General features: G+C 42.9%; 1 protein-coding gene across 4 annotated transcripts; it reads left to right on the top strand.

Annotated features, from left to right (window-relative positions):
• Window positions 1-3,069: 3,069 nt before the first annotated feature.
• ankrd39 (ankyrin repeat domain 39) lies at window positions 3,070-6,571 on the top strand. Of its 4 annotated transcripts, none has more exons than XM_031570215.2 (5): window positions 3,070-3,114; window positions 3,565-3,659; window positions 3,743-3,846; window positions 4,003-4,206; window positions 4,306-4,681. In XM_031570215.2, exons 2-5 carry the CDS (start codon window positions 3,566-3,568, stop codon window positions 4,522-4,524), a joined length of 621 nt encoding a protein of 206 aa, XP_031426075.1. In that variant the 5' UTR covers window positions 3,070-3,114; window position 3,565; the 3' UTR covers window positions 4,525-4,681. The 4 variants fall into 4 exon arrangements, with proteins under 4 accessions (XP_031426075.1, XP_031426076.1, XP_031426077.1 ...); XM_031570216.2 differs by having other exon boundaries at window positions 3,109-3,153; XM_031570217.2 differs by lacking the exon at window positions 3,070-3,114 and adding an exon at window positions 3,172-3,352.
• The last annotated feature ends 12,400 nt before the right edge of the window (window positions 6,572-18,971 follow it).

The raw sequence follows: 18,971 nt of genomic DNA on the forward strand, positions 1-18,971 counted from the left end.
TCAATGATTCATAACTGTCATAACTTGATGAATGTACAAGTTTTTTAGTTATTTATGTTGTAATATTTGCCACGTTATCTGATGAACAAATCTAACTTAATTAAAGTTAACATCATTAAAGCCATTGACTGTCTTCATGCTGTACGTACTTGTCACAACATTCTATGCCATCTTTCCCACAACTGCAGCTCTGGCATCCAGAGTTTACCCAGGTTGAGCCAACAGGATGCTCAGTTTGATCCCATGAATCCTCACAGTGCGTCATCCCTACAGCAGAAACAGTGACCTCTAGCATCATTGATAAAACATCACATGGAAAGCATTTGAATGATGGTAAAGCGAACATCACATGCATTTTACAACTGTCTATGAGCTCTCTAAAACACACCATGATCTAGAGCTCTTTAGACTGTTTGGACTAATTTTATATAGCTTAACCAATCACTTTTGTTATGTTTCATAACACAAATATTCATAAGTTCAGACATGGACTTAGTTGTGTACCTGGTCTCCCTCTCTCTCGATAGCAGGCTGCATGGGCCAGCGGAGCCAGACAACAAACAATCAGCACGAGAGCTACAGACCTCTTTAAAGAAACAGACAACACACAATCAGCACGAGAGCTACAGACCTCTTTACAGAAATAGACAACACACAATCAGCACGAGAGCTACAGACCTCTTTACAGAAACAGACAACACACAATCAGCACGAGAGCTACAGACCTCTTTACAGAAACAGACAACACACAATCAGCACGAGAGCTACAGACCTCTTTACAGAAACACAGAGAAAGATTTCTCACCATTCGTCAGGACACAAATGAAAAATGTTTAGTAACACTGTTCTTGAGGAAAAACCTCATGGAAAACACCATCAATATAAGTAAGTTATATAAATACCCGTGTCGTTTTTTTTATCAAGGTCAAATTACACCAATACAAATGCACACAACTTCAGCACAGTTTCTCAGGAATATCAAACATCAAGTTAGAATCTGGGCAAAGTCTAAAGTACCAAGCTATTTCATACTCAACAGACAGCATTACCAATGGCATTAGTGAAACTAATCATATTTCACCATTTCAATGAAATCATATGATTGTAACAGGCTTACCATTGTTGCAAACTGGGATTGTATGCGCAATTGTCAGGCTGTGCCTAGTATTTCAGCAGAGAACTTCTAAATCAATAGAGCTGTGCATCAATATTATATAACATGGGGAGGAGGAGCAACATTATCAGAGGAGCTCAAACCAGAAGGCCAGGCCAATAAGCAACCGTTTCTAAAACTTTTTGAAACATAACAAGTCCCTCTTATTTTATCTTCAACAGTTTCAATTTTGGCAAAATGTGCCTTGGTCTTAAGGAGACCAAACCAATATTAGCTAGTAAGGCTTTGCACGTTCACCATGAATGATCCTTTGTAACACAGTAAGTATTGGTGCCTTTACTTTTGGGGGGTTTTGTACACAAGTACACTGTTCTCGCCTTATTTTAGGTTGAACACTTGAACATTCACCTGAGTCACAAGATGTTTTAGATCAAACTTTGCTGTTCTTGGGTCAACAACGTCACATGGCTCCACAAACAGGTGGCCATTGCAAAGAGGTGGAAGCCTCTGTTAAAAGTGCTTCAGGGAGCACTTCTGTCTAATGTTTGCTAACTGGGGGAAACTAGGCTACCTTTGAACCAGATCCTGAAAGCCCGGTGGTTGTTATTCAACCTTCATCACTGTCAGAGCAACAGGAGAGCTGTCACCCTGAGCCAGGCCTGCCCACAGGAATGGCTGGGCCCCTGAAAAGGTCCAGGGAATAGGCCCTCCACAAATCAGTTTTACTCATAACAACACATGTTCTCTCTCTCTCTCTCTCTTTCTCTCTCTCTCTCTCTCTCTCTGAAGGGGGCTACATGGGCGTGCACACACAGAGACACACACATGCCGACACACACACACACACACACACACACACAGTGGGACAATGAAATAGATTCTCTTTCTGTAGATATCAGAGTCACTTTATTTCAGTACATTTGATAACAAAATGGCTTCCTCGTTCTGCCGCAATTATATTCTTTCTCTGACTCGACATATAGTTTTATATCAGTCGGAATACTATTTCAAAAGTATATGTAATTAGTATAAGATGGAAGCATCAAGGAAGCAAAGTAGTTACTTTTGGGATCACATTGAAATGTATGCCAAATTTTGTCTAACGCAAATTAGGACTATTGTGTTTTCACATTTAGCCCCCAAAACAGTGTAGTACTCTCCTTAAGTTTCATTTCAATCTCAATTGCAAAGTTTTTTTTATGGTGTAGTAGTACATCAAGTTAGTTTTTAATTGTGTAGTAGTATATCGAGTGGTTTTTGTTCAACGATTTTTTTGCCATTTCATTTAGAATCGAAAGGGTCTCTCAAGCAGCTATTTAACTTCCACGCGCGTTATTTTGACGATTTTCCACAACCCCGTTCATTCTCTCGATTCCACTGCATACAAAATGGGACGGTCACTCCCACACTCTTTTCCAGTCAATTGCTTCAGAAGCATTGAAGGAAGGTTTGTTCTACTCTGACTGGCTGTTGCCTTTAACTTGTCACTTCTGGCATTTAGAAAATTTTTAATGTGATTCTGACACTGGTCCAGTAGATGGCGTACTGAGGATATAAATCATCCGTTCGTACAAAAAAAAATGGAGAAGCCACCCGTGTGAAGTAAGCGATAATAAGCACTTCCCGAATTTTTCTGAAAGAGCGTCCTGGTCTAATTTAAGAAGGCTGTTTTCGGTTTTTCTATTGTTTATAAATCTCAAATTGGTGTTTACATTGTGCTGTGTGTATTTAATAATCAGTGACCCATATATCTGACGACCTGTTTAATTTTGTCTGTATATGAGTTTACACGAGTGAGTCTACAACAGGTCCCCTCATATTTTATTTTTGTTTGAAAGGATTCCACATAAGCATATAATCAGCCTCCGCATCAGACGCCTCTGAATTAAAAAAAAAGAAGTTAATATACTATACTACTTTTATTTTGACAAATGCTTCCGGTAGCACCCATATTCCTCAAATTACCGTTGTCACTGATTCACGTAGATATTCATTGTCAGGTAGGAGTCGCAGAAGTATTACCTTCTCATTTGTAACGAGTATGTTGTGAAACACCTTTGTCTAGCATTGTCAGGGCTACTCCCCTTCAGAGAGTAATTTGGGCAATATTTTCTGGATATCGTTGAGGTCATGTGTAGTTGTTGTCTGTTTGGCTAAAGCTACTTGGATAACGAGTACGATAGCGAAGTTATCTACCTTAATTGTAAATTACAAACTAACCTACTAAGCTAGCTTGTGGTAGGTAACTTAATTAACGTTATAGCCCACTATTGATGGTTATGTTATTGGTTTGTTATGCGGCGGCAATCAGCTCATCATTCTTGTTTTAGGCTTATTAAAATTCTACTCCCAGATCTAAACTAAGCTACTAGAGGTTTGTCTTGAAATCTGGCCGTGTTATCTGTGCCAAACCTTTTTTTACTAGACTGTCTGTTATGATCTGATTGCAGAATGGCTGTCCAAGAAGGGGAGTGTTCATGTTGCTCCCATCAACAGGCAGTGCCCAGCACACACCAAACTTTAGAAGAGATGGACTTTGAAAGAGGTGGATAACGTTTGGCATGTAATGCTGACTCCTGCTATATGTCTGAGTGTAATTCCTATGTAAACCCATAATGAATTCCACAGGAATTTGGTCTGCTGCTTTAGATGGAGATTTGGTCCGTGTCAAGTCATTCCTCAAGAAGGGAACCAATCCTAATATGAAGGATAACGCAGGCTATACTGCTTTGGTAGGTTATCAGTGTCTAGCCTACAATGATAGGCTACCCTATTTAATACCTTGCTAAGGAATAGTCTTGTTGTGTAAGTCTTTCTGTCTCAGAAAGGTGAGTTTACCATAAAAACTCAAGTTAAATTCAAAAAGATGTTTTCTTGTATTATCTCAGCACTATGCAAGTCGAGGAGGGCATGAGTCCGTTTGCGAGCTGCTCCTGGGTAACGGGGCGTGTCCGAGTCCACAGACACGAGGCGGTGCCACGCCGCTCCACCGGGCAGCCTACTGTGGGCACCTGGCCGTGGCGAGGCTCCTGCTTAAGTTCAACGCTGATCCACAGAAATGCGACGACGACGGCTCCAGTCCTTTACACAAGGCAAGGTGGCTCTGTGATCATACTGACGTTCAGCGCAACGCATGCTGCTTCTAATAAAACCATCTACTTGTGTGTGTGTGTGTGTGTGTGTGTGTGTAGGCTGCTGAACAAGGCCATGTGGAGGTCTGCAAGCTGCTGCTGAAGCATTGTCCTGCCTTACAGACACAAAGGGACAAGAAGTCACGCGCACCCCAGCATCTTGTGCCAGCAAATAGCCCACTGCAACAGCTCCTTTATAACACACAAAATGATGGGACTCCCTCTGACTTGAGCAGTGACACGTCCTGCCACATGCCACAGATAGATCAGTCACCATAATGGAACCGTCATGAAATGTATCTGAGGGGCAGACTTAAGGTGTTAAAATGAGCTGTGCTTCTCAAGCCAAACCATCAAACCAATCTTAAGAAAAGTACTGACATATGTATTTGTATGCTGTTCTTGCAAAACATATGTTTCACTGACGTAAATATATATAAAAAAAAACAGGCAAGATGGAAAAGTAGGCCTGGTTTGGTTTAAATAGGCTTTAAGCATCTGCATAAAGTATTGTTTAATCCATTACCCATTTATTGATGGTGAGGCTGTTTTCTCCAATGTCCTACAGAGGGCGGTCTTCCCTCAGATGTTGCGAGGACAGATGGAGCATGTGGTCTTTGAGAGTGAAACGTCTGCAGGAATCTGCAGAGTCTGGGGGTGCAGACTGAATAACCATGGAAGCAGACACTCAGCTGGCGCTATCAGGACATGTCGTGCCACTGTAATTTGCAGTTCCAGAACACATATCTGTGAAGGAGATGTTCCCAGGACCTGTTGACATGTACTGAAGTTTATGCAATCTGCTGCAAGGGTCTTAATCCTTTGCCTTGAAGTGCTTGTTTATGGCAAAAAAGATTCTTTTGAAATGGAAAGTTTTGAAAAATACTGATGCATTTGCTATATTCATTGTGTGCCTTGTTAAACGGTGTGAACATAATACATAAATGCAAGAAAATTCACTGAAGCAATAGTGGTAGTTTTTGTTTTCACCATATTTCTTTTTAGTGAAGAGATGTGGCAAGGCAATATCATTCTGGTACAGTGATACGTTGTCTTGTAGCTGTTAATCTCAGGAAATTAAGATTTAAGTGAACAACCAAAGTGAATCCGACTCACTGGGGTTCCTCAGCAAATAGTTAGGAGTTTGCAAGAGGGGATGGTTGTTCATTCTTGGTTTACAAATGTTTTGAGTGAGCTGCAGTAACGTTCTCCAGTGGAACTGTAATCGTATCTATCCCAGCTGTGTCTCTAGAGATCAGCCGTGGGGAGAGTGGCGATGCTGTGTCTCATGAGATCAGCCGTGGGGAGAGTGGCCGATGCTGTGTCTCATGAGATCAGCCGTGGGGAGAGTGGCCGATGCTGTGTCTCACGAGATCAGCCGTGGGGAGAGTGGCCGATGCTGTGTCTCATGAGATCAGCCGTGGGGAGAGTGGCCGATGCTGTTGTTTTCACGTACAGCTGCTCCAGCGGCTGTCTGTAGGCATACCTGACCTGTCACTGGCTTCCTAGGCCTTCTCCCTGCCTTGACTGTATGCCTTCACTTGGTCTTGTCTGCCTCAACAAGTGCAAGAAACATTTGGCAGTGCAATGTTGTGTCCTGGATGTGGGCAGGGGCCAGGTTGGACAGGGACTAGAGATGCAGAATTGATTATTTTATTTCAACAGCATTTCAACAGCATGGGTGCTTAAACATTTGGCGGGGTCGTCTGATTTGTCATCCCTCACATAGGTTGATGGTAGTACATGGAATTTAAGGTCATTGATAGAACAAGGTATGAAAAGATTTCTCTAACCTTTCAACAACCTTACAAAAACCTTAAATTCCACCTACTAACACTAAACTGCTATTTGATTGAAAACAAAGATGAAGTATAGAAAACAGAAAATGTAAGTGTAAAAACTGTAGCCATTTCGACTGACAATGACCTGTCTACAAGCCAAGCAGAACAGTATGCAGTGGGTTGTATAAAAAGCCGAAATGCAGTGACTTCTGTGTCTTAGAAAGCTGGTACTCAACAGAATGTGCAGACAAGGCTGTAATTACCTGAACACGGCTCAGCTGGGAGAATACATTTCCCATGGCAGTGGATGACATGTAACCTTGTCCAGGAAACGCTGCCTCATTTACAGCAAATCTGTTTCTACAGCAGCACGTTGCACAACTTGGGGCAGGAAGACAGGCTAGGCCGTTCAGTCGAGTACGTTTTCCTGGAGGTGAATTGGAACTGGCAACCTCAACACATACACACAATAACTCTTGCATCGCCTTGCATCATTGATGGATGGATGGATGCTTCATTAATCCCGAGGGAAATTTTAGGTCATCCAGTAGCTTATACAATTTATACATCTTATACAACTCACAGACACACACACATACATAAATCACATACACATAGGGAGAACATGTTCACAAGGAGTGGGGTGGTAACAGATACAAGAATGGGTCTGACCCTATGGTACAATATGCATTGATTGTGACAGTGTAGATGCCCAGGAGGAAAGTGTTCCTGTGCTGCTTGGGAGAGAGGAGGGGCAGCACTAGATCATGTGTGTCCTCAGCTGTCGAGAGCAGTGAACCCGAGACGTTCCTCACTACCAGTGGAGATTGGCCATAAATCCTTGATGCTATGTTTCCCAGTGTAAGGGGCGAGGGTGACTGTGTCACCCACTGTATGTGTGTTTCAACCAGGCATAAATGCAGAGGCCTCTTTGACCAGTGGTGCAAAATGGAAAAAAGCAGCTCTTGCTAATACTAAACAAACCAGAGCTGAAGTGGGTGAGAGCCTTCTGACGTCACGTCAGCGCGTGCACCATTGCACATTCGTCTAAGTAAATGACAAGCAAATGTTGTTTCAGATCTGTCTTTTCTATGCAGATATAAATCCATGAGGAATGTGAGGCACGGTGAAACACAAGCACTAATCCATTATGCACTGGTTGTTTAGAGGTTTATGAGATGCTGTCAGTTGCCTGCCAGACATGACTGTATCATCCACAGCCTGTCACAGTTATGATGTGAAGCAGATCAATCCCAGGCACGAAGCTTGTGTCTTTTTGTGCCCAGGCTTGGCTCGGCTTGCAGGGAGACCTGGTGTGTTTCACGGCTGGTCCTGCTTGCGGTTTGTCCTGCTTGCCACCCATTCAGTTGGACCTCTTACTTGTTTATTGTCTGCCCTGAGAGTCTTTTTATAATGTTTTGTCCTAAAACAGTAACAAAAATGTTATTTGCTTACGTAGAGGTGTGATGGGTTTTTTGTTTTTGAGGAGGGAGTCAGAGGAAGTAACTGCATTTGAATGGTTGGTATTATAGCTTGTCTCTGCTGATGTGCCCCGTGTTCCTCTCTGAGTCATCCCTGTGTATTTTATTGAATATACAACCCAAGTGTGCAAACATACACACACACACACACACACACACACACACACAAACTCATCCGTTGTGGACACATTATACCCCAATCACAGTGGGGCACCAGGACCTTTTCCTGTAAGCTCAGCTTAACTGACCACACTTCTCGACAGCACTCCGGTGCTCTGGTCCTTGTTAACCTGTTAATGCTGGGCACCACAGGGTTCTTCTACCCCCATCCATTCTCTGTCAGGCTCTGCCTTAGCTTGGCCTTGTCTGTTTTTACTCAGGGACCAGTTTCTTTGCACAAGTCACTTTTTTTTCTGTTCCTGTAAAATAGCAGCGCAGAGCCGCATTTCAGGCCAAAATTAAAGTTTCGCTGTTGACAAAACTCCCCTGACTCTCCCATTTTGTCCCAAAGCCCGAAAATTTCCCCTGTAATTACGCAAACGTCACTTATTCTTGGCTATACAAAACAAAGAGACCAGTGGCCGCTCGGATTGGTCGTAATTTTGGTTTGCGTACCCAGTGACTTGAAGGAAGCAGTGTGAGCTGAAGACTGGTGTTGTAGTTGTCCCCGCAGCAGGAACGGAGAGCCAGCCTGTCATGTTCGCTTACGAAGGGCGAGCCCGGAGAAAGGGTGATGTTGACACACCATGTTGGTGTAACAGCTGGAAGGTGACGGTGGCTCAGCACTGGCTGTATGGATGTGCTGTTTTCTTCACGCAGCCCTGGTGGTGATCCAGCTGACACCAGCTCATTTCAACCCTATCCCTCTGTGTTATGCTGATTTGTGTGTGTGTGTGTGTGTGTGTGTGTGTGTGTGTGTGTGTGTGTGTGTGTGTGTGTGTGTGTGTGTGTGTGTGTGTGTGTGTGTGTGTGTGTTTGCATGACCATGTGTGTGCCTGTTGGGTACGTTTGCTACTTCCACACATGTGCACAAGGGTCCCTCACCCTTTATGAGTTTGTCCTATTGTTTTAGCTTTAGCTCTGTGATTGTCCTAGCCCACGTCCATGGAGACATGCTGGCATGCACTGCCACTTCTGGGGACCCTTACTTTGAACTTTTCGTCTCTTCCCTGGATTGTTTACACTCTCTTCTCTATCTCTTCTTTCCTCAAGGCCGTCTTCTTCACAAGCATAGCTGGTGTGACTGTCTGTGCGTGTGAACGTGTACCATGTTTGCGTCTTGAGTGGTTTGTGTGCAATTGGAATGTGCCCATGGGAGTGTGTGTGTGTGTGTGTGTGTGTGGATCTGCGAAAGAAGCTGCACACTGGAGTATGGGGAGCTTTCATTGGACAGGGTTGGTGGGCGGTGTTTCCAGACCGATCCTCGAACCACATCCAGCCCAGAGGATGAAGCAGAGCCAGCCTGCATCTGGAGCTCATTGCAGCTGACGCCACACAACACCAGGAGAGGAGAAGGCCTATACTGATGTGCGTGTGTGTGTATGTGTGTGCATGCATGCCTTAATGTTTGAATGATTTCAAGTGCCTTACTGTATTATATTCCCCGAACCAGATGAGGGTGAGCATAAGTAAGTGTTTTCTGATAGAGAGAAGTAAGATAAGAAAAGAAAAGGAACAGAGATGTGTTTGTCTCCTGTGTTTGAAAGGTCAGCCTAATCTTCACACACCTCCCCAATGATACAGCAGACATCCCCTGAGTACCTCCATGATGGCATGTCATGACCCACAAGACCACCCTCGGTCGGGAGATTTGCCCTTAATCGTCCTGGTAGTATCCCTCTCACCTCTCATCCTATCTCGGGTGGCCTTCTGAAGGACACACACACACACACACACACACACACACACACACACATACACATACACATACACACACATCATCTGAAGATGATACCAAAAGTATTTGCCTGTAAACACGTACCTCGAGAAATGACACATTTTTACATAGTGTTGCTTTAAAGATCAGCCAAATTTCCATCCACCTCAGCAGACCTTCTCTGGCCACATCCAAGGCCACCGTCCAGCAGGATTTGCCCTTCATCAGCCCCCCACCACTCTGGTCTCAGGTGGCTTTCAGAAGTAGACACATGCACACCCATACGTGTGCACACACACACACACACACACACACACACACACACAGACGCATGCCTTTTATGCACATGTTATAATTGTGTGCCGTGGAAAATGAGGCCTAATCCAACGCAGGACTAAGGCAGATGCTTTTCAGATGGCACACAGTTATATCAGAGCACATCACAGCCACTTGCCTGATGTGTGACAGCACTCCGTTCTGGGGGAGATTCAAACAATCGCTTTGAGAAGCCGTTTTTTTGGGGGGGTTGCAGGCTGAGCTGTTGCCAGAGAGAAAGAGTCTGGGAGAGACAGAGCCAGCGCTAGTGAGCTAATGAAAACACCATGTGCTATTGGCTGAAAATGAGAGAACCGCTCACAGGGTTTTCTCAGGCTATTGCTTTTATATATGCTGTCATGTGTCAGGCTTTTGGTAACAGAACGGTTGCTGCTTTGATGTGGTGTGCGCAAGCTCTTGGACGCCTCTTGATTAATATCCATTTGAATCAGCTAATTTGCCTAAAGTTTGGAGTAAAATAGGGCTGTGATTGATGAATAGATGTTGAATTGCTGATGTATTTTCCCCTCTGGGTCTTGCGCACAATAAACATTCTCCCTTTGATGTGTATTCAATATCCAGCCTGTTTTGCTCATGCATACGTTGTTGTAAAAGCAGTGTTGTCGGATCGATAGGTCACTCCCAGCCGGGTGTGCTTCATTTCTTATCACCCTTGCATGACTTCAAGCCTGACTCAGTTTCCAAAGTGAGAAAATCCTTCCATGGCAAAGGCTACTGCGGAAAACTAATAAAAGTGAAGAGAGAAAAAAAATAGGCTGTGGTCCAGAGAAGTCACAATACCCTTAGCCAGCCTCAGTGGAGTTTGGTTAGCCACTCTTCTGACCTTGTTTTTGGTCTTCCTCATATTTAACACAAAGTTTTTTTGGCAGCCAGATGGATTTGACACTCCTAAGGCCATATCTCTTCTGTTTATAAGTTTATCTAAAGTTTGGAGCTCACAGCTTAGCCATCTACTGAGTGTGTGTATCTGCATGTGAAAGGGAACACTGTATTTGGAGGTTTGGATGGAGAACAGCTGAATTTATATTCTTCCTCTCTCTATCTTTCATTTTGATTTTTCCCCCTTTTTTTCTATGACATGGTAACTTTCATTCTCTCTTTCTCAGTTTTTTCTCCAAACTATCAAGAGTGAGGTTACAAGACCAGGAATTTGAACAGTGCTCAATTTAGTGAGATTTATTTGGAAAGGCCATGAAAAGTTTCCTTGGATCCACAATCCACTTCCTCTGTAATGAACCACAGTCAAGCCAGAACCTGATGTTATTTCCCTCTGAAATAGAACATGGGTTTTAAACACAGGTCTCAACTACGCTTCGGGGTTCTTTTAAAAATGACTTGAGGGTAAACATCACTGTGTAGAGGGATTAACTGTGAGCATGTTTGCTGAAGGTGGATTCCACCTCATATTTGTTACAAATTTAGACCACCGGGAAGTAACATGTATAAACATAGCAGTGGGTGATCAAAGAACTTGGTTTAGAACATAAAGACCACTTGCCAAGGTAAAACTTCAAAATACAGTTTTGGAGCACATTGTTTCAATTAAGTGTGTGTGTGTTTATTGTATGGGTGGGTGGGTGGGTGGTGTGGGTGTGTGTGTGTGTGTGTGTGTGTGTGTGTGTGTGTGTGTGTGTGTGTGTGTGTGTGTGTGTGTGTGTGTGTGTGTGTGTGTGTGTGTGTGTGTGTGCGTGCGTGCGTGTGTGTGAGTGTGAGTGTGAGTGTGTGTGTGTGTGTGTTCATTGAATGAGTGGGTGGTGGGTGGCTGTGTGTGTGTGTGTGTGTGTAGCCTGTGAGAGATTGGTATTCGTCTGCTTACTGTCACCATCCCGCTTTGGCAGACCCTGTTGTTTCTGTTAGGAGCCATTTCCTCCAGTGCCAGTGGCGGCGTTGGGCCTGTTTGAACTTGAATTAATCAGGCAAATGGCTGGCAAATGGGCACCCTTTTCAAACAATATCGAATCCTCAGACCCTGGCATGGACATCTTTCCTGTATTACCTAATGGATTGTGTGTGTGTGTGTGTGTGTGTGTGTGTGTGTGTGTGTGTGTGTGTGTGTGTGTGTGTGTGTGTGTGTGTGTGTGTGTGTGTGTGTGTGTGTGTGTGTGTGTGTGTGTGTGTGTGTGTGTGTGTGTGTGTGTGTGTGTGTGTGTGTGTGTGTGTGTGTGTGTGTGTGTGTGTGTGTGCGCGCGCGCGTGCACATGAGTGCATGCATTTCTGTACGGTGAATGCTGGTAGATGCATTGAAATCTACTTTCTCTAATCTGCTCTGAAGAGACGCTCCTCTGGACGGAGGGGATGGGTCTTGAACACAATCACATCAGTCTGCTTGTGGTTCAGAGTGGCGTGTTGTCTCCTGATTGAAGTGAGGGGGCCACAGACAACGGCTCCATTGGCCAGGTCAACTGGAAATGGTTGGCATGAAGCCAGCCCAGGTTTAAAAGGCCACCACTCTTCTCCGGTTTAGCTGCTTATCGGTGCTGTTAGAACACGGACGCCTGACTTGCTGCGACACGAGCCCATTAGCAATGGCTTGAAGAAGATTCTTTCCCTGTTGAAGATTTCTTCCCCGTTGAAATGTCTTCCCTCTATGACTCGAGTGGTTCGGCCCGGGTCCTAAAATACTAACAGCAATCGTTTATCACCCTGAGAGATGCTGAATGATTTATTGAGTCATATTGACAGTCCCATTGTTTACTTTAGTTTTACAACATATCTCAGCCCAACCAAGGGTGCGGAGGAAATGGATTGGTTTAGTTTTGTCCTATTCATTTTGCTCAATAGTACTCCTTCTTCTGTGGTCAGCTCTATGTTTCTTGAAAAACATTTTCTACTAGCATGAAATATCCCTGTGTGCATATCTTTAATTACATGATGTTTTGGGTTTACTGCCATGTCTTACTTTATATGGACATTGGAATTTCTCACTCTACTCTACTTTAATTCATATGTATTAAGGAGTTACTCTTCATTTTAACAAAACAACTTGCCTATCCAGTATAGAAATATGTGATGTTTAAAAGATAGAACTTGTCCTCACAGTTAAAAAGAAACAACCTTGTAAACAATATTGAGTATAAAGCTGTCTACTGTGCTGAGACACACGGTTTGTAAGCTTCTACCCCCCTCACCCCCCTCCTCCTTTTTCTGCTCCTTGTGTTGCCTGGCGATGTTTTATGAGGGTGCCAGTAAAACAGACAGTGTTGAGCCGCTGCCTGCATTCAGCCTGTGTCTACATGCCTGGAATGTGAGTGTGTCTGTGTGGTGGAAAACAATGATCTTAGCCCCTGCGTCTCCGCCAGGTATGGCTGTCGGACCGTTTGAAAATGAACCAGTTCCATGCCGTCAATTTTTTCCTGTGTGATATATGATATTACAATGCATTCTAAGTGAATATCATTTTTTAAATGTACAGACTGTCAATGATGGTAATGCTCAACAATGTGATTTTGGCATGTGTGTAAGGTTTCATCGAGGATTAGGAATCTGGATATAGGCATTTGTATGTGTAAGAGGATTGTTTGACAAGGGTAAATCATGATATTCCCAGAGCCTGCTGGCAATCTATAACAGCTCTAATGTAAAACAGGTCAAATATGTTTCAAATACACATTAGAAACATGAAATGGGTTTTGTTCTGACACAATGTCTGTCTGCTATCTACTCTACAGGTGTGCTTCTTGTCTTTGGGGAAACTACTGCTGAATGCTTGTAAACTCGAAATTGCTCCATGGTTTTCAAACATACTGTGTGTGTTGCGCATCAGCAAAAATCCAAGTTATAATGGAGTGTGATATGACTGTGATATGTAATTAAAATCCTTTGAGGCTCTGCCTGTTGTTGACAATGTCAAAATAAGATCAAGAAATAACATGATGAATGATTCCGTGCCCATAATTTGGTGTGTGTTTGTGTGTTTGTGTGTGTGTGTGTTTTTGTGTGTGTGGGAGAAAATAAACCTGTTCTTATTGATTATGATAAACCTGTTCTTATTGATTATGATAATGCAATCTTCACAAAAGCATCTCTTGACACTCACTGTGGCAGCTAGACAAACTGCCCTGAAACTCATATTATTCAGTTGACAATTACCGAGCAATCCCTCACTATAAATCATATCTGATTGTATGTATCTCTAAACAGTAGGAACACGCGGTGTGGGAACACAAAAACAGACGAAGCATACCCACCAAGATACTCTGTTCCTTCTACAGGTCTTCAAGAGCTTTACAATTCAAGGAAAGCCATGATCAGATGTTGTGTGAGAATTCAAATGAGATTTCCTTTATGCATCTGCAAGCTTTTTCCTTCTCGATATATAGAAGCAGTAGAGTAGAGTATATTTCAGTCATTGTAGAGTGGAGGAGAAAAGAGGACAGCTTTGTCATTCGTGAATGTTTGATATTTTTGGTAGTTCCTCCACTGGAGTATTTCAAACTATAAATGTACCTTATACCATGGAAGAAGGAAAACCAGAAACGGGGGACTGTTGGTATCACTTCAAGTGTTTGAAAAAAAAAACAGACATCCTAAATTCGTTAATGAAGCTTGGAATAAATTCTATAATGGAATAAAAAACAGCAACAGAGTAAAAGTTGAAAAAAAAGTTGAAAAGTCCCATCTGTTAATTGTGGTTACAGGCACACAATGCAAACAGAGACCCAGCACATCGGCCGCTGAGAGAGTGGCCCGCTGGAGAGTGTTTTGTCTGCTTTGGGCTCAACAGGAAGCCCTTGACCCCTCGGGTCAGAGGCTGCCGGACAAAAAAAAAAGCCCTCAATCTGCCAGCGACGGGGGCCTGCGACACAAAGACCCCCAAGAGCTCCGGAAGCGTTCCCCCTCTCAGGGACGACGTGACTTGCCTGGCCGGGGTGGAGCGCGGAGAGCTTTGAGTTGTGAGTGAAGGATGGGGGTCCTGCTGATGGATGAATGGGGCCTGCGCTGAGTTGTACTGACAGGATGAGAAAGAGGAGGGCTCTTTCTCTCTCTTTCTCTCTCTCTCTCTCTCTCTCTTTGTCCTTGCCTGTGAAAGAATATTTGTATGTACACCATTAAGCTGGTTTTGTTAGCAGGCTGGGGAGAGAAAGGCAGTTAGTCCCTGCTCCCCTGTCCAATATGTGGGCAGGCTGGTATGGAAATAGTCCTGCAAACAAATCAGGTGGAGGACATTGTTCCAAGCAGGGCCCTTTTAAAATCACACTATGTTTGCGTCCCTGCTGATGCGTAGGTTCCTTCTCCCTTTTGTTTCTGTAGCGTGGCGTTCCGGGTCCGGCGTATTTCCTTACCATGAAAAGAAGGGACACGGTCTTGCCATCTCGTCGTCGAGCCTGGTCCGTGTTTGCAGGGTCTGGCACAGTCTATTGTGAAACAAAACTAAATCAACTGAAAACTATTTTCATTTAAAAAAAAAAAAAAAAAGATTGGAACAGAAAGACTCCCTGCCAAGAGAGACTTAGGTCAAAGCATAACCATTGATCATAAAACATAAGTCGACATGACTGACATGGTTTCATTTGACTTTTAGGATATGAACTTACTGTATGTATGCATGTGTGTGTGTGTGTGTGAGTGTGTGAGTGTGTGTGTGTGTGTGTGTGTGTGTGTGTGTGTGTGTGTGTGTGTTTGTACAGTACATGAATGTATGTATGTATGCATTGTATTTGCTTGCTTGTGTGTGCGTGTAGTACTTACTGCATAGCTTAGCAGCACATCTGGGATCTCCGCTGCATCTTTTTTCATTAACCACACACACTCATACTTACACACAAACACATGCAGGTGGACACGGCACACACTCTGAGGGCGCCAGTCAGGTCCCTGTTCCCAGGCCATCCCCTCGTTAGCGCCTTAGCTTAGCTTTTCACCAGGACCCCTGAGAGCCGGGCTGGAACCGGCTCTGAAAACAGTATGATCAGTATGGTCCTTTTCATGGAACCAACAGTGCAGACAACATTCAGACAGGCTTGAGGGCCTTGTCTCCTAACCTCTGCCATGCAATCTCATCTCTCATTTTCATACTTGAACTTTTGCCTTGGAGAACTTTTTTCATTTACATGTTTAATGTGGTCTTTATCTTTTTCACTTTAGGTAAGAAAGTTTTTCTTCAGAAAGTTAAAGTTCATTAATTCTGCCATATGTTATGTACCCACAGACACACATACTTATACTGCTGTGATCCGGAAAGACCATAGGACAAACAGCACATGTCTATTTAACGTTTTTTAGGTCAGTGAATATTCTGCTCTGGGTTAACGCATGAGCTTTGCCCCAATTTCCAATACAATGGCCTTCTTGCTGAGATAATTCACCGTACCTCCATTCAAATGATCCTAATTCAATTATATCAAAGGAAGTTCAACTCAATTTAGCTTTAAGGATTACTTACAAAGGACACTAACATGCCTGAACATAAAGACCATTGGACAGGTCCACAGGATATCCAATTATTGGTTGCAAAAGGCATATGATTGCCTTTTGACTCGAACGGAAGTTGGAAACTGTAAGAAATTGGCCAGGTTCATATTAAGGAAATTACTTGAGGGAAAACCTTTTAAGAAGTGGTGCACATGGAGTGAATGAATCCTTGTCGTTAGTGTGCTCAGTCTTGACATGCAGCTCTCACATCTCTGGTTTACACATGAGCTGCTTTTAATGGATGCTGACCTCATGATCATTTGTATGCATCGGTGGGGGATGCTGCGGCTCTGCATACATTGGTAAACACACAGTAGATCTGAGTGGCATCAGTGCAGGTGGGAGACTGGGTTAATCATGAACAATGGTTTCATTTTTCTTTGAGTAAATCTGAGGTTGAAATTTTGCTTTGTTTAGGCATTATACTATACATAGTTCTACAAAGTTGGATAAAATCGTAGTATTTGTTTATTACGAAGGCAAAATGACTCACAATTGTAAACAGATAGGGAAAAAGAGTAAAACCGAATGCTTTTATGTTTTCCATCATTGACCAAGGTGTGTGTGTGTCTGCATGTGTTATCCAAGATCTTTAGCAGCACATCAGGACAGCAAGCTGATGTTATGTTCTCTGCGACATTTTTATAAACTGATCTCAGATCATATATGCAATTGCCGTTTACGGACAAAACATATAACTTTTTCAAAACATCTCAGCATCAGCCACAACAGATGACATTTCTGACGACTTAGGACTAACTCTACACCCCCTCTTTTTACCCCTAAAAAAAACCCACTGTCAGTCGACCCCTTGGCATGGTTGAGGGAAATCTCACATGGACAGCATCCTGTGTTCTTGCTCCATGTGTGCCCTCCATGTGCAGAGGCTCCTACACACGCAGCACAGGGGGAGGCTGAGCCTCATCCCAAGGTTCCTGTCATCATCCTCTTCAGAATGTCAGCGAAGGCAGTCTACTATTGCCAGGGCTGATCAATGCATGGCCCAGGAAAGTGAGGCCCATTTATGAATCAAAGATGAATGGCACTTCATTGAGCATCAAAGTCAAACTTCATATGGTCTTTCCAAACATAAATTATGCTTTTCATTGAAGAGTTGAACCATAGCCTATATGACATGGGTATGGGAGCCAGGTGGCCTTTTACTGTTGATCATTGTATCATTCTAGTGATGATTTATGTAACATTTTGTCTTTTTATATCTTTAGTTTCAAACCAAAGCTTCATCCAATCCAAGGAAATTAATTAAAAAAAGACCATTGTTGACAACTTTAACAGTTAATATTACATCCAATGTCCTTGTTGCCAAATGTATACTATATTTAAACTTATGTTAAAATGCCTTGACACCAATGTTACAAAGTGTTTTTTAACTTTTTTTTTTTTTCAGATTTGCAACCCCCAAACTTTCTTACTATTTCATTCATTCATTCTGTCTCTCTTGCCTTCCTCTGCGTCCCTCACCACCCTCATTAGTCTCTGTAGGCTTGGTTCACACCTCATTGTCACCTCCATTCATTGCTATATTTGGTGATAAGCCCTCTTTAGTAGGTCAATGGGACCCTTTCAGAGCTGTCTGTTTGCCCTCCAAAAAATAAGACTTGGGATAATGGACAATTAGCTAGATTTATTCTTTCTTTTTGGCTTTCCCAGTAATAAGGTTCAGGAGCCATTTCCTGTTCCAGAGGAATATCTTAATGTCCTGAACATAAGCATTGTGCTCTCACAGACTTTAAGCTGGAGCCCTGTGTAAGGAGAAGGAGGACAGAGGTATTTTGTACTCTGTGGGAACAGGTTTGAAACGTTTCTGAGTAGAAAATGCAAACATTTCGATGTGCCGAAAGTGCAGTGCCGGATCCATTTTCAGACTCCTAATTCCCATTTAAATGATTCCGATTCTGACCATACAAAACAAAATTGTTCACCTGTGGCCCATACACAATATTTCTCAAACAATATAAATATGTTTCTTAGAGATACCAGCCGAGGGGAAATCCGCATCTGAGCGCCTGAATTGTTTTCAGTGCAAATGATTGACTCAGGATGGGTTCAGAGAAAAGTCACACTGCTTCACAAACCCGATTATCTCCACTGGGCGTGTAAGACAGCTAATTACACCTCTGTAGACACTACACAGAGGAAATGAGATGGCCGAAAATGAATCACTGATAACATCGACTTGTGTCAAGTCAAGGAAATAATCCAGATGGATGTAAATCATAAGGATCACTGCTCAAAAGGTCGGAGATGGTGTGTTTTCCTTGACTTTTCACTGAAAAGCGTGATTGATCATTTAAGTTTAGGAAGCATTCTACCTGTCCACTAATGAATGAGTTTGCAGTTATTTACGGTTATGAATGACATCCTGGACATTTATATGAGGGTTTTTTTTGCGTAAATGTGGATTAACACACTTAAAATAAAAGGACCTCTACATATTTAAAATGTAGTCCTTGCTTGAGCTGGACTACATGTTTTCGATCAAAATAACTCCCTCTTGACAGCATATGAGTTAAAGGTACAGTATGTAGGCTATGTCATGCACAAAGCACCCGAATTATTAATACATAGAATGTACAAGACCATTAGTAGCCTAGACATACATTTCGCGTTAATGTCAGAATCATCATAGGCTATTGTTGTTCAAGACAATATTTTAAACTGAATTTCAGCTAAATGGCATAAGAACGAGTCGGTTTTAGTTGTTTTTTTAAAAGAAAAAAAAAAGAAATTAATTCCATTTCTTCGCACCTAGACTACAATCCCATAATGCAAATGGTGCTGCAAGTATGGGCGCTGAGGTGTTTCGAATGGCAGGGGGAG

Source organism: Clupea harengus, chromosome 7 (assembly GCF_900700415.2).
Source record: "Clupea harengus chromosome 7, Ch_v2.0.2, whole genome shotgun sequence".
Lineage (NCBI taxonomy): Eukaryota > Metazoa > Chordata > Actinopteri > Clupeiformes > Clupeidae > Clupea > Clupea harengus.

Excerpts from the sequence above, each read along its gene's own strand:
- ankrd39 (XM_031570215.2), top strand. The coding sequence starts at position 3,566 with ATGGCTGTCCAAGAAGGGGAGTGTTCATGTTGCTCCCATCAACAGGCA. Across the intron at positions 3,660-3,742 it reads AGAGATGGACTTTGAAAGAG|GAATTTGGTCTGCTGCTTTA; the intron begins GTGGATAACGTT and ends TGAATTCCACAG. Across the intron at positions 4,207-4,305 it reads GCTCCAGTCCTTTACACAAG|GCTGCTGAACAAGGCCATGT; the intron begins GCAAGGTGGCTC and ends GTGTGTGTGTAG.